The sequence below is a fragment of the Lynx canadensis genome, chromosome C1 (assembly GCF_007474595.2).
Source record: "Lynx canadensis isolate LIC74 chromosome C1, mLynCan4.pri.v2, whole genome shotgun sequence".
NCBI classification, from domain to species: domain Eukaryota; kingdom Metazoa; phylum Chordata; class Mammalia; order Carnivora; family Felidae; genus Lynx; species Lynx canadensis.
The window spans coordinates 187452178-187468020 of record NC_044310.1 but is presented as its reverse complement, the minus strand read 5'-3'; the positions used below and the strand labels follow the sequence as shown (position 1 = coordinate 187468020).

The window sequence follows — 15843 nt, the reverse complement described above, 5'->3', positions numbered from 1 at the left end:
GGGGGAGGGTCAGAGAGAGAGAGAGAGAGAGAGACACACAGAATCCGAAACAGGCTCCAGGCTCCGAGCTGTCAGCACAGAGCACAGAGCCAGACGCGGGGCTCGAACTCACGGACCGAGAGATCATGACCTGAGCCAAAGTCAGATGCTCAACCGACTGAGCCACCCAGGTGCCCCTCTGAATACTTTTAATATAACTATATATTTGCAAAGATTCATCTCACCTGTACTGTATTAACTCCAGATACTGTAGAGAGAAGTCCTTTTCTTTTTTATTAGGGAAGATTACTATGTGGTAGATCCCTCAATTGTAGGCAAACTTAAAACCTCCTGGCATTAAATATTGTTTGAATTTTTTTCAGCTTACTGGGCTTTGTTGTGGGGCAGGGCATTAAAATTTTCTTCATCTTATTTAAACTACTGTCATTTTGAAAACTTATAAATGGAGGAAAGCTATTTACCAGTAGCATACAGTAACATTTGAGTCTCCCTGATTAAACCAAATTGTTTTAAAAGGATAATTTGTTTTTTACTCTTTGTGTAAGCCTTTCAGGTTTGTTTTTACCAAAACTCTAAGAAAATGAAACAAAACAGAAACCTCTAATCATAAAAGAACTGTCCTGTGGTGTTTATTCAGGTTTTTGAAACCACATACCTCTTGATTGTTTATTCGTGTTCTTTACTCTGTCAGGATAAGAACATGGCTTAGAGGTATTTTTAGAAATAGTTTTTATTTCACAGTTTACTCATTGAATCTTGTGGATATCGATTTTTTTTTTAATTAAGCTGTTTGGAGAAAGGTATTATTAAATCTAAACAGAAACATTCTTAGACTTGAACATGCTTATAAAAAATTTGGACTTTGACTTTTTAGAAGTCGTTCTGCTAATTTATTAAATTTGAAGTTAAAAGTTAATTGTATACAGTTTATTTTATTATTATTGAAATTGCATTTTCCTTTGGATATATTTTGTTAAATATGTAAATTTTTTGTAGCCTATGCTAATTTTGGCAATGTCTGTTTATACTAAATTTAATTCAGTTTTTGTAAATAGTATCTCAATCATACAGGTAATTCACTAGGAATTTATATAGTCTAGGACAGGTTTTTTCTCCCGTGGCCAGATGTAACCAAAAGACTGTCTCATTTTTGTGAAATAAATCGTATTTGGCATTGAAGCATATATCTCACAATTGAATTTTATTGATTGACCAGGACTCCTAAAATTATGTCTTTCATCAAAATTACTGGCTATGTATTTTTGTTTTGTTGATTTATTTATTTTATGTGTTGCTAAATATAAGTAGAGGAGCCAGTAAGAACAATAAAGTTGATTGAAGGTAGACTTTCCTCGGTCTCTTGGTAAGAACCCGCTATGATAGTCACCTAAATACCATCATTGTTTCTATTACGATCCTTCGTACACAAAGGGTAAAAATAGTGACCTTAGTTCTTCTCAGCAAGTTATCAGGGAACTGTATCACCAAGGGATTAATAGGCTTTGTATTTACCTTTTGCTTGATATGGTCTATTTGTTTATTTTGTTGACTACTTTAAAGAGTCCTTTGCTCCTCTGAATTTAGTATTTAATTCAGCAAAATGTATTGAGTACCTAAGGTACTGTGCAGGCAACAGGAATTATTTCCTTTAAGAGAATCATAAGTCGATGTTAAAAATTTTGTTTGTGTTTGGCTTTCAATTTAGGACTAATTGAGGAATGTGTATATACACCCTTTGGGACCTTCTGACAGCGTAAGAGGGAAATTTTTCATTGTGAGCTATGCTGACAAGCCAAAAGCTTTTTTGTGTGTTTAATGACTTTCCTTTAAGTAAACAATGGTGCTTGAGTAAGTTTTAACTGGTGTTCAGAGTAAGTTTCAACTGAGCTTTTACTAAGATATTAGAAAACTTTAGTTTGACTTTCAAATACAGCTGTGAATAACACAAAGAACATTGGTCCCAAATGTTTAATTATTAACCTACCACATTTACTCTATCATAGTGAGAGCAAAAGTAATCTGTCAGCTTAGATAGGTCCTGGATCATGGAAAATAACACATCCATGAGGCAGCAGAAAGACTTGAACTGAAGAACAGAAGTTGGGGGGCAGATAGGTCAGAGGTATAACATTTTTCTTTTTTTTTGCCTTTATATGCTGTATCTAAATTACTATTTATAAAACATTTTAGGAAAAGCTTTTTTTAATGTATTTTTTTCTGTATTTCTTAGTAGCAATCTGTGTAAATGTTCTTGAAACTCATCAATAATAATATTTTTTAAAATTTATTTTATGTATTGTTAACCCTATCACCCTTATATATCCAGGGCTGTCACAGTGCACCTCATATTAAAGGCTATGTTTTCCAGACCTTTCTTCCCCTCTCTGCTTCTGTGCTCAATGTTATTAAAGCAGCTGGGGCTTACGTTTGAATAGCATGGAAAACCACAACACTCAAACAAAAGGAAGTACTTTTGATAAGGAGCTGTATTTTGAGTACTCCTATCCATATAATGTATTAGTTAAATCCAGTACCAAGAAGGGATACCTTTAAGTTGAAGATAAAGAGACCTTTGTTTTAGAGTCTTATGTTTGCAAATATGGATGGTTTTGGTTAAACTTTATACTGATTGCTGATTGTATAAGAGATTATATTTTTATATACTTTTTTGTGTGTATATTTTAGCCTCTTGTAGAAGAAGCAGTTCCTAATCTTCACAGCCCACCAACCACAAGCACCTCAGCCCTAAACAGCCTAGTAGTCTCTTGTGCATCTGCTGTTGGTGTGAGAGTGGCTGCTACATATGAAGCCGGGGCCTTGTCCCTTAAGAAAGTTATGAACTTCTATAGCACAGCCCCTTGTGAACCTGGAACTCAGGCAGGCAGTAGTTCCATAGGCCCGGAAGGTCTGAAAGATAGCAGAGAAGAACAGGTTAAGCAGGAATCAATGCAAGGAAAGAAAAGTTCAAGTCTTGTGGATATCAGAGAAGAAGAATCAGAGGGAGGCAGCCGAAGACTCTCCCTCCCTGGGTTGTTGTCCCAAGGTAAGGAAATAGTCACGTTTTGTAAACTGACTTTTGGTAAATCCAAAATGTTGCTGACATCATGTGCTATATTATAATAAATTAGTAACTTTCCAGATTGCTAAAGCTGGCATATTCAAATGTCAGAATTTATTTCATTTTGGTATTTAGGTGGTTTTAAAAGAAAGTTACATATTTTTCTGCTTTAGAAGTAACTGTAGAAGCTAATTTTTTGTGTGTGATGTCTGCTTCTGCTTATGAACCTTATTAGGAATCTTATTTTATTGTTCTCGAATGTATCGATAGCCTCCTTATATCATAGTTGGGGCCTATAGTCCAGATAGATGAAGGTGCAGATGTGGCCACTGGGTAAGTAGGGATTTACTGTATTTGACCTAAAAGTGGAAATAATTTTAGGCTTCAATAAGAGAAAATTTCATTTTCGGATACAATTAGCAATAAACTTCTTCTAATATTAAGACTGTTAAGCAGTTGGTTCTTCAGTGTTTCTCAGTTGGTTCAGGAATCTCAGTCATTTAGGTTTTTGCTTCTGAAAATGTGACCTGCACCAGAAACAACAGCAGCATCTGGGAATTTGTTAGAAATGTAGGATCTCAGACTTAACTTCAAACCTGTTGAATCAGAATATGCATTATAACAAGATCCTCAGGTGACTAGTGTATACCTTAAAGTTTGAGAAGCATTGGGTTTACACCAGGAGTTGGTAAACTTTTTCTGTAAAGAGCTAAAAAGAAATGCTGTATGATTTACGGGCCACACAGTCTGCATTATATAATTACTCAACTTTGCCATTGTTGCTTAAAACTATCCATAAATAATACATAGATAAATGAGCAAGGCTATATATTCCAATAAAACTTTATTTACAAAACAGACAGTGGACTCTACCAATCCCTGGTTTACAGTATTTTGGGCAAAGCTCTAAAAGTTTCTAGACTATACTAAAACTTTTCTGCTCTGCCGTTTCTTGCACTTCCACTTACTTACGGCACTGTTGTGTCAATGAGCACTTCTATTGTCTTGCCTTCCAATTCTCATTGCCCCTAGATTTTCATCTACACAAATAAAGGACATTTCTGTTTTGAAATGGGAAAAAGTTTGTCAGCCTTAGTGTAGTATTTTGTAAAGCATATTCTTTAGAATGCAAGTTCCCCAGGATATCACATAGACTTTCTATATAACCTAAATGTTATACAAAAAGGGATTCTGTAGCCAAATGCTTGGAAGTGGGGCTAAGTTAAGTTTAAACAAGTGTTTTAATTGCAGGACTTGTCAGGGCCTTCAGCATGCTAATGTGTGTGAATCTACAGGGGGATATAATGTAGTAGACAGCATTTACCAAACTCATCTGACTATTAAATCTCCATAGAATTTCCTTCACAAAAACCGTGTTAGTGTATTTCTTTGAAAACCAAGAGCTGGTCAAAATGGTATCTTTTTTCCCACCCACCTACTCCCTCACTTCATCTCTGATTTGTTTTCAGTTTCCCCCAGGCTCTTAAGAAAAGCTGCACGGGTAAAAACTCGGACAGTGGTTCTGACCCCTACGTACAGTGGAGAAGCAGATGCACTCCTGCCTTCTCTGAGAACGGAGGTGTGGACCTGGGGGAAAGGGAAGGAAGGACAGCTGGGGCACGGTGATGTTCTGCCTAGGTAAGTGCTGCCAGTATTTACTATTAGGAGTTGGCTTTCCTCCAGAGGAAATCCTGTCCTTTCTAGCTCCAGGTTATTATATATTATTAATAGGTATTTAAAACAACAGCAAACCTGTCATGTTAGTCTTGAATTTATACGTAACAGTAAAGGACTTAAAGTATCCATGGTGTACCTTTCCATCTCTTCTTTGATGTGTATTCATCTTGGAACAGAAAGGGATGTTTGGGATAAGATTGTATTTCATTGAGGGGCACCTGAGTGCCTCTGTCAGTTAAGTATCCGACTTCTGCTCAGGTCATAATCTCATGGTTCATGAGTTCAAGCCCCACATTGGGCTCTGCAATGACAGCTCAGAGCCTGGAGCCTGCTTCAGAGTCTGTGTCTCCACACACCCCCCTCCCCCCCCCCACCTGCACTGTCTCTCTTTCTCTCAAAAATAAACATGAAAAAAAAAGATTGTATTTCATTGGAACACTTGAATAGTTCAAATTTTTAATGTATAAAAAAGAACCAACAATTTTTTTTTTTACTTGAAAGATGTTCCTCTGCTGCCACCAAAATAACTGTAATAGCAATATTAAACCATTCATGTATTTCAAGGAAAAACTGTTGTTTTAAGAAGAACTCATGATATTAACAGATCAGATATTTATGAAGGTGTATATATGGAGTGATTATCTAAAACAGCCAATTAATGTAAATTCTCTATTCTTAGCAGAGTGAAGGCAACTGTGGAATTAAAAAAAAAAAAAAAAAAAGAGTTCCCTCTATGGTTGTATTGTATCCTAAATTTTATTGTGTTTCTGCTGTAATGAATCATTTAGTAGTCTTTTGATTCTTAACATTCTGAATTATGATTGTTAATTGGTGATTGATTGACAGAGATTAAATTAAAACCATCTAAGATTACTGATACTATTCAGAAGTAAATTGAATATATATTCGGTATTTTAATTTTTTAATTTTTTTTTATGTTTATTTTTGAGAGAGAGATAGAGCGTGAGCATGGGAGGGGCAGAGAGAGGAGACACAGAATCTGAAGCAGGCTCCAGGCTCTGAGCTGTCAGCACAGAGCCCGATGTGGGGCTCAGACCCACAAACTGTGAGATCATGACCTGAGCTGTGATATCATGCCCTGACCTCTTAACCAACTGAGCCACTCAGGTGCCCCAGTATTTTTATTTTAATGTTTTCTTTTAAAATGTTTATTTTTACTCAAAAGCATTTACTCTGTAATTTGAAAAAGGTCAAGATTCTTGCTGAGCCTTTTTACTTGAATTTGTGTGTGTATTTTTTCTTTAAGGCTTCAACCACTATGTGTAAAATGTCTCGATGGGAAAGAAGTAATCTATCTGGAGGCAGGGGGTTACCATTCTCTTGCACTTACTGCGAAATCCCAGGTAGGATGCAAACTATTAAAAACTAATTTTAATTTCATGGAAGGTTAACATGACCAAACTGGACCATCATTTATTGAGTGTGTACTGTGTGTCAGGCAACAATACTATATCTCATTTGATCTTTGTAGTGTTTTACATTGCACTGTTTATATTATTTCCATTTTACAGATAAAGAAAGGGAGGTTCAGAGAAGTTACGTAGCTTGTGTAAAGTCACACGGGTGATAGTAGAATTTGATTCAACACTGGTCTACCTAACAAAGAAAGTTTCCATAATGTGCTCTTCCCAAAAAATAGAACTCAAGACTTTCCAGGATATTGATGAATTTTTACTTGTTTTTTGATGAAGAAAATCTGTAAATAAAACACTATGAAAAGAAAACAAAAGGTATTTCTTTTTTAAAGTTGTGGGACCTGGGTGTGCTAGGTGGCTCAGTTGGTTAAGTGTCCAGCTGTTAATTTTGGCTCAGGTCATGATCTCATGGTTCACGGGATTGATAGCACAGAGCCTGCTTGGGATTCTCGTCCTTCTTCTCTGTCCCTCTTCTGCTTGTGCATGCATACTTTCTTTCAAAATAAATAAGCTTAAAAGATATGTTTATATGTTGTTAGACTAGAAACAGATCAGTGAAACAGAAATGTACCTGTGGACTAGAAATAGACCCAAGTATATATGAGAATTTAATATAGGATAAGTGGGCGTTTCCAATCATTTGACGAAGCAAGACTGAATAATCAGTAAATACTGTTGAACCATTGGCTTCTTATTTGCGGAAGAAAATTAAAGATAACTTCACATAATCTACTTCCAGGTGGATTAAAAATGTAGATGTTAAAAAATAAGACCTTACATGTGTAAGAACAAATTTAGGTGGGTTTTTTTTTCCCCCAGTAACCTCAGGAGTAGAAAAGGACGTGATCATCAAAACCATAAATTAGAAAGTAAAGATATGTTAGACTATGTGATAATTCAGACCGTGTAAGTAGCAAAAAACACCACAAACAAAGTTAAGATATATAACAAACTGGAAAAAAACATTTGTAACATATATGATAAAATGTTACTACCTAATACTAAAGAAAAATTGTCAAATGAGATTTATATTCCATTCATAAAAGAAGAAATAGAGATGACCAGCGATGAATAAAAAGATGGTCAACCACTTAGTAAACAAATATACATTAAAACAACAGCAAAATATTTTCTTACCTGTCAGATTAGCAAGGATTGTATTTAATACAGTGTGCTGGTGAGGATGTAGGAAAAAGATACAGTGCTGACAAGAACATACATTGGACCTTGCTGGAAGACAGTTTGTTAGTATGTATCAAAAATCAGAATGTGGAGATTCATGGACCCAGACTTCTTTGCTTAGGAATTTACTCTAAGGAAATAAATAAATTTACACAAATATATATATTCAAGGATTTTCAATTTTTTATATTAAAAAATTGGAAAGAAATTATTATGTTTACTTCATTAGGTAATTGAATAAACTACACCCACAGTAGAGTTCTATGTAGTTATCGTGACTGATGTAGCTCTATATTTACTGACATAGAAAAATATCAGTGCATAGCATTAAATAAACACATCCATTCACTTTTTCTTTGTACTGTGACAGTCTTGTACAGTGACCATGAATTGCTTTTAAAACCAGAAGAAACAAAACCATTTTCATTAAACATAGGCACTGTAATCCAGTTTCTTTTGTCTGTAGTGGAACATAGGTACTTGTGTTTCTCCTGCAGTGACTCTTCATATATGAAAAGGTGTTCTAGTTATGTCATAGTATTCCTATCTATAGAAAAAAGAATCGTTGGGGTGCCTGGGTGGCTCAGTAGGTTAAGCGTCAAACTCTTGGTTTCCCCTCAGGTCATGATTTCACGGTTTGTGAGATCGAGCCCTGAGGAGGCCTCTGCACTGACTTTGTGGAGCCTGCTTGGGATTCTCTCTCTCTCTCTCTCTCTCTCTCTCTCTCTCTCTCTCTCTCTGCCTCCCCCACTCATGCTCTCTCTCCTTCTCAAAATAAATAAACTTACAAAAAAAAAATCATGATTAATTTTTCTTTATAGCACTGACCCGTATTTTTTATCACTTTCTTTGTAAGAGGCAGTGTAAGACAATTCCTGGGATTATATCCTGGCTCTGCCACTTATAAATTTGTGACTTCTCTGAGCTAGTTTCTTTATTGGTAAAGAAAGGATTGTCATGAGAATTAAGCATTAGTGAATACAAAGAGAATGTTGAGGACAATACTTGGCAGGTAGTAAACACTTGAGACATGTTAGTTGTTGTTTAACCCTTGGACTTTGTCTTCTAGTGTACTGTTTGCTCATTATCTCTGGTCTTGTTTAAAAGGGAATTTTCTCAGTATCTCTTATTTTAAAGAAGAAAGCAGTATATGTGTAACTATTGGTGTGTGTATATATACATAGATACACATGTATATGTTGTAGAGGTTCAGAATTGACATGCAAAATCAGATTTACAACTCTTACCTACTTTCTTGTGATTTTCTAATAGGTTTACTCATGGGGTAGCAATACCTTTGGTCAACTTGGGCATTATGATTTTCCAACAACAGTTCCTCGTCTTGCAAAGGTACTTTTGAGAACTTGGTGATTTTTTTATAGCAACTTATTTCAGAATTCTAAGTTATAACACTTAATATTTCTCTATTTTGTGTTTTAAAAAATTAGGATTTTATATTTGTAATCTAAATTTGTTTTCATGTACTTCAAGTTTTTTTTTTTTTTTTAAAAACATGAAGCCCCTTATTTTCAGGCTAAATATTCTTTTTTTTAGATAATATGTTTATATTTCTTTTGTTCTTAGCTTCCATTATACTTTGAATATTCATAATTTTTTGTCTTTAAAAATAAAAATGAAAAGTTCTTTCTTTTAAAACAAATGTTTCTGGGATTGTGATGTTGACTTTTGAGATTTACACTACCAAATAATGCTTATTACTCTCTGACTTTTCACTTAAGTTTGACTTTTATGGTGGTGGTATTTTTTTGGTTTTTCTTACACACATAGTCATAGTAGTAAAACCTTTTTATAAATCTTTTCATTTTCTGTAGTGAAGCTAAAAGTATGGATGATTTCTTCACTGTGTATGAATTGGTTTTAGTTTTCAGTTTATGTAATGCTGTTCAGAGATTGGTAGCTTCTATCTAGTTCCTGTGATGCAATTCTAGAGGAGTGTCTATACTAAATTCTCATCAATAGTATTGGTTCCTTTTGTTTTTTTTAATGGTATTGACTCCTTATGCAAGGTTGGTTTGTTTTTTGAAGGGTAGAGGGCGAGGAGTACACATAGTGATAGCCTAACAGAATGGAATATGGAACTCCTTATATATTTGTAGTTTGATTGTGCTATCTCCCCCATCCCAAGACATGCTCCCTCCACTGAGGGACTATAAAAAGGATGGTTCCTTCAACTTCAGGAACATGATTCACATGTAAACTACAGATAATACATATTCCAATAATTCATGTTTTCAGAGTGTCTGGTGCATCTATCACTTCATAAGACTTTTATTTGCTGCCTTTCCTTCTAGTGCACTTCATTTCACTGAGAGGGAAAGACTTAAATAAAACATTAGGGAACAGTTATTACTTCCTAGTTCCAATCTTAAATGTTTTCAGTATAGAACATTTCAGTGGTAAGCTATTTAATTACTGATATTGTATAACAAAAAAAATATGGCTTATCATTGTTCCCTGTTTTTTATTTCAGAAAAGCAGAATGTGCATTTATTCTTACCAAGGAAAGTTTTGTAACATAGAATGGAGACGCTCTGGAAATCAAATTTTTACTTAACACTATACAGTTAGACAAGAGAGAAGAAGATCTTAGTTTTGTTACTCATTAACTGTACATATAAAAATTACATCACCGGGATTTTGGTTTTATATTTATGGGAAAGATGAGAAAGACATTCTGAAGTTGTTTTAATTTGTGAATTAAAAGTCAAGGTAGAATGAGATCTGAATTAGTTTTGATTAGAGACTAGAAAGAGGACTCTTCTGCAGAAATTTTAATCCATTCTTTACAAAGTTAACAGGAAGCCCGTTATTTGGATAGCCTGGATTTGAGGAGATGGTGTCATGCTGGAAGAAGATGGCTGTGAAGTAGTAGAGACATGCACACACACTCACACAGTCACCTAATCACCTAGGATTTGGAGCCCATCTAGACACAAAGAATCCAACAGATTAGAGGATTTTTGCTTATCAATATAGAAATCACAGCTAAAGCTGGGGCTGGAGGTTGGGGCAGTAGTTTTCATAGAACACTTTCTTCAAATGAAATCTTCTGTGTAATCCCATACATAGAATGGATAAACATGGAGCTACTTTAGTTGAAGGATGGAGGGGGAATGGGGACAGAGTGCTGGCACCTGCACTTCCATGGTGGCTCCTGAATCACTACGTGGAATCCTAAGCTTTGAAAACCATTGGTTTAAGACAGGGGTTCTCAAACTTCTACACACATTGGCATCACCTGGAGAGTGTATTAAACCAGATTGCTGAGTCTAACCCCCAGTAGTAGCTCGTTGGCCTGAGAGTTTGCATTTCTAACAGGTTGTAGGTGATCGCTGCTGCTCTGCAAAGACTGCTCATTGAGAACCCCTGGTCTCGGGGATCCCTGTAGATGGGCTTCTAAGGGGTCCTGCCTGTTCCAACATCCTGGGGCTTGGTACAGTGAAGTCACATCTGAGAGGTAGTGAGTTCCAAGTGGGAAAACTGAATTTTAGCGCTCAAGGGTTTAGTTGGTTAGAGTGGAATTTTGTCTTGTTAGATTGTTTCTTTCTGTCTTGATTTTTTTTGTACACGGTTCAATGTGAATGGACAGAGGTGTGTCGTAGCTGTCAGAATAGGGCTCTAGAAGTTTCTGTGCCTCCTGATTGTAATATAGGCTGAGAACTGTGGGGACTCCCACAAATAACTATTAAAAATTAGATCTATGGTTTTTCCTTTTTAAATTCCAGTTTTTCAGATTTTTATAAAAACAATCCAGTTCTAAATTTAAAAGCTGAGGGGGTGCCTGGGTGGCTCAGTTGGTTAAGCATCCAACCTCGGCTCAGGTCATGAACTCATGAGTTTGAGCCCCACATCAGCTCTGCATTCAAAAATAAATATAAACATTAAAAAAAAATAAAAGCTGAACAAGGGATTGCATCTGTGCTGCAATTGATCAGGCACATCACTGGGTGAGTTTTGCCCTCTGAGGTGTGAGTGACTTTGCACCACACCTGTTTAACCTGACATTTCAGTTCTGGTAGATCTGAATTTCTCTTTAATTCCTTCTCTTATCAGATAATTTCTTGCTGTTGTTACAGGTGAACAGTGAAAATGGAGTCTGGAGTGTAGCTGCAGGCCAGGATTATTCCCTGTTTTTAGTGGATACAGAAGACTTCCAACCTGGGTTATATTATAGTGGCCGACAGGACCCTACAGAAGTTGACAACCTTCCAGAGAATCACAGTGGTACTAAGACTCCAGTACTTCTCTCCTGTAGTAAGGTGAACAGGAATTGGATCCTAAGGCCCACATTCTGTAACACATGGGCAGTCTTGTTTTTGTTATTATTTGTATGTATGCCTATTATTAAGTATCTCACTACTGTATTTAAAATTGGAAACCCTTACCATCCCCCTTTACTCCTTATCTCCTTTTTCTGACTTACTTCCCTCCACAGTGCCTATCACCACCGAATAACCTATATAATTTGCTTTTTTTGTTTATTTTCTGTCCTCAACTGTAAGATTCCTAAGAGGAGAGATTTTAAGCTCTCTCGCTTACTGCTGTATTCTCAACAGCAAGTCCCTTATAAATGTTTGTTGAATTAACACTCTTGTAGGAATATCAAAAAGTATATTTCATAATAAAATTTCTTGACTGCATTCATGGAGCTCTCAGAGGTAAATTAGAATAGAATTGGAGAGAGAAGTTTTTTTTTTTTTTAAGTTTATTTTTGTTTATTTTGAGAGAGAGAGAGGAGAGAGAGTGGCAGAGAGAGAGGGAGACAGAATCCCAAGCAGGCTCCACATTGCCAGTGCAGAGCTCAATGCGGGGCTCAAATCCTTGAACCGTAAGATCATGACCTGAGCCAAAATCCAGAGCTGGTTGCTTGGGGCACCTGGGTGGCTCAGTCGGTAGAAGCGTCCGATTCTTGGTTTCGACTCAGGTCATGATCTCGTGCTTCGTGAGATCAAGTCCTGCATCAGGCTCTGTGCTGGCAGTGTGAAGCCTGCTTGGGATTCTCTCTCCCTGTCTCTCTGCCTCTTCCCCATGTTCGTTCTCTCTCTATCTCTCTCTCTCTGAGCTCTCTCAAAATAAACAAACTTAAAAAAGAGTTGGATGTTTAATTGACTGAGCCACCTAGGCGCCCCAAGAAATGAGTGTTTAATTGTAAACGGGAAGTAAAAATTGCACAGGTCCATGGTGGGCTCATGGCAGACCCAACAACTACCAGCAGTGCTCTGTTTCCCATTCCTTCCCTCTCTGTTAACTTTTCATTTATTTACTGCTGTTTACTCCCTTCTTTTTCATTTGGATTTCTCTGCTTTCCTACTTCCTATCCCTTTTTCATAAACAAACCACTGGCATGTTTCTGGTTTTCTTTTTCCTCATTAAAGTAACTCACATCCTCCAAGTGATAATGCTGTAAGGGAATTAACCCTCAAAGCTAGTACATTCTGGGTTTCTTATTCGTACTGAATAATATATCCTACGGATTGTTTTTTTTATCTTTCATGTTTGTTTTTTTGACTAAATGTATAAGCTATGATTGTATAGGGACAACATCTTTCTTGCGAAAGGTAACACTGGCCAAGATTTGGCTCCTGACCTATATATAGCCTCTTATTTGAGACATACTAATTGACTCTTTGTAGTTGTTGGCCCTGGCTCCACATTCCCCATGAAAAATTTCAGTCTGGATAAATGATGAAATAGGCTGATAAGACGAACAAGGCTCTAACATGTATTTTTAGTTACCATGGGGCATTAAGTAGCTTATTGGGTCTGCAGCTTGGTGGCCTGGTTTGTAGGGATCTGTGTATGCATTCATTATTTTTGTTTAGTGGTGTAATAGGTAAATAATGACAAAAAGTCCCTTGTAAAGAAAATCCCATTATGTTGTACTTTTAAGATACAAGATAACTTCTAGACCCTTAATATTTTAGCATAGAGATCTTTTCTGCTTTCGTTTATCCTATCTCATAAAAAAAAAAGAAGGTTCCTGAGACATGTATCTCTGACATTTGGATCTTTGTATATTTAGGGTGTCTGTGGTTCTAAACACGTGTAATGTGAAATAAAAGATATTGTGGCAATAAATAAAAGCATAGATATATATAGTTGTGTATAGGTCCAGATACACATATATAACAGTGTTATATATAACTGGCTAACCAGCTGTAAAACAAAACAAAACAAAAAAATGAGCCGTGATTTGTAGTGTTTGCCAATTTGTTTTTGGTAATTTTACTGTTGCTAATTTCAAGCTACTAGTAGTCTAATAACTAACTTGCAAAATTCTTGAATATTTCCCATTTGGCTCTTGCTAGCTGATATTAGCCAGTGTTAGCACCCAAATTGCTGCTAGTAAATTATATTTTACCTTTAATCTTTTTATTCTCTGTTTCAGCTCGGATATATAAGCAGAGTGACAGCAGGAAAAGATAGCTATCTAGCTTTGGTGGACAAAAATGTTATGGGATATATTGCCAGTCTCCATGAGTTGGCTACTACAGAAAGACGGTTCTATTCAAAACTAAGTGACATCAAATCTCACATCCTCAGGCCTCTTCTTAGTTTAGGTAAGTAGAATCTCCCCTGAACTCCCTCAGTTATCAGGACTCTTACCTGTTCTTCCTGTGTCAGAAGTAAAAAAAACTTCTTGAGTCATGGTTTATTCTTTTCTTTCCATTCTCTTATTTTTTTTAAGTTTATTTATTTATTTTGAGAGAGAGAGAGAGAGAGAGAGAGAGAGAGAGAATGAGAATCCCAAGCAGGCTCCACGCTGTCAGTGCAGAGCCTGACGTGGGGCTTGTTCCCATGAACTGTGAGATCATGACCTGAGCCAAAACCAAGAGTTAGACACTCAACCAACTGAGCCACCCCAGGCACCCTGTCCATTCTCTTATTTTTATACACAGGCAGTCAACAACTTACAAACTGTTTGCACTTTGTCAGTAGCCCAGCTGCCCCTAAGTATTCTACCACTCCCACAGCTCTTTGTCCTTGTGGAAGTAAGATGTGGCACTTTCAGGATATTCATGGCAGAGAAGCAGAACAGCTTTGGGAAAGTTGATCCTAGGAACTAGACTTCTAAACAACACTTCTAGCCCCATGAGTCCTAAGATAGCTTACATTAGACTACCTGAATTTTTAATTTTTTTTTTTTTTTGTTCTAGTTCTTAGAATTATACCAAGTAGAGATTCATTTAGATTTATAAGTAGTGTCTTAAAATGTGGATAAGAGTGTTCAGGGTCTTATCCCACATTACTACGAATTGGCTAAATCTGATTTCTTTTCTTAGTTGTCAACAAGGAGGGATTGGAGATGAAGAGATAATACAGAGGAAATGGATTACAGTAGTTCTAGAGGGGGGGCTACTGTCCATGTACACTAGATCCCGGGAGTTTCTAGGAGGTTAGAGAGGAATACAAAATGGAGGTGGGGGGAGTGGCTATTGAAGATCAAATTTCATTATTTCAAAAATTTTTATAAGTTTGGCCCTGCACATAGAAAATAGAGAGGAACTTTTCTTTTTCTTTCCTGCAATCCTTGACCCTCTCTGAGGACCTAGAATTCAGGTCAAAACTGTGATACTTAAATTCTGCCTTATTAGCACATCAGATTTTCCACATTAGGTTGACATTGGTTTGTGTGGGTCAGCCCATTTTATAATGGGAAAACCACTATTTTTTCAAATAACTAATTTATGGTCTTTCAGAATGCCCCCTTTTGTAAGTTAGGGACTGTCTGCATTTATTTTGTTTTATTTTGGTTTTGGTTTATTTTATTTTATTATTTTTTTGAGTTTATTAATTTTTTAGTAATCTCTATACCCAGTGTGGGGCTCAAACTCACGACTCACATAGAGTCACACGCTCTTCCAACTGAGCCAGCCAGGCGCCCCAGTTTGTTTATTTTAGTTTTTGATATGTTTTGCCTTTTTAAGTGTTGTAGAGTGCTTGTTCTATAAATTCTTCTCCAGTGGGTGGGCCTAATATCCCAGGAGTTTGGCAGGGGAAAAGCAGCAATCTAAGCTGGAAGCTTCCTGGATTGCTCTAAAAGAAAAGTGAAATCATCCTTGTCCTTGTCCTGATTCCTGATTTCTTTATTGTTTTTCCCTTGTCTGCTCATCAGCCTCAGTGCTTAGAGAGATGTCCTGGAAACTAGGAACTTTGGACTGGGAAAAAGCAAATAATCTCCTGGTGCCCTGTATAAAGTTCAGAGCAATCTGGTCAGTCTGATTGGGGGATTGACCTCTCTGCTCTGAAGTGTTGGGCTTGTCCCAGGAGCAATAGAGCAGAAGTCAGTACAAAAAGTTGAAAATATTAACCAAGATATAACTACAAAAGTGAGTTTGATTCCTAGCTGTTACTTTCCAGTTGTGTGAAATTGGATAATTCACTTCCCCTTTCTTGGCTTCAGATTACTTCTCTTCAGAATGAGAGGAGAGTTGGATTTGCTCAGTGGTTCTCAAATTTGGCTGGTCT

At 36.5% G+C, this 15843-nt stretch overlaps 1 protein-coding gene across 1 annotated transcript in view; it reads left to right on the top strand.

Annotated features, from left to right (window-relative positions):
• Window positions 1–15843, top strand: part of ALS2 (alsin Rho guanine nucleotide exchange factor ALS2) — a 72240-nt gene that overhangs the window by 19722 nt on the left and 36675 nt on the right. Inside the window, 6 exon segments of the mRNA XM_030323762.1 lie at window positions 2686–3043; window positions 4528–4696; window positions 6003–6099; window positions 8626–8703; window positions 11451–11633; window positions 13763–13934. Of these exon segments, the coding sequence (XP_030179622.1) occupies window positions 2686–3043; window positions 4528–4696; window positions 6003–6099; window positions 8626–8703; window positions 11451–11633; window positions 13763–13934 (1057 nt within the window).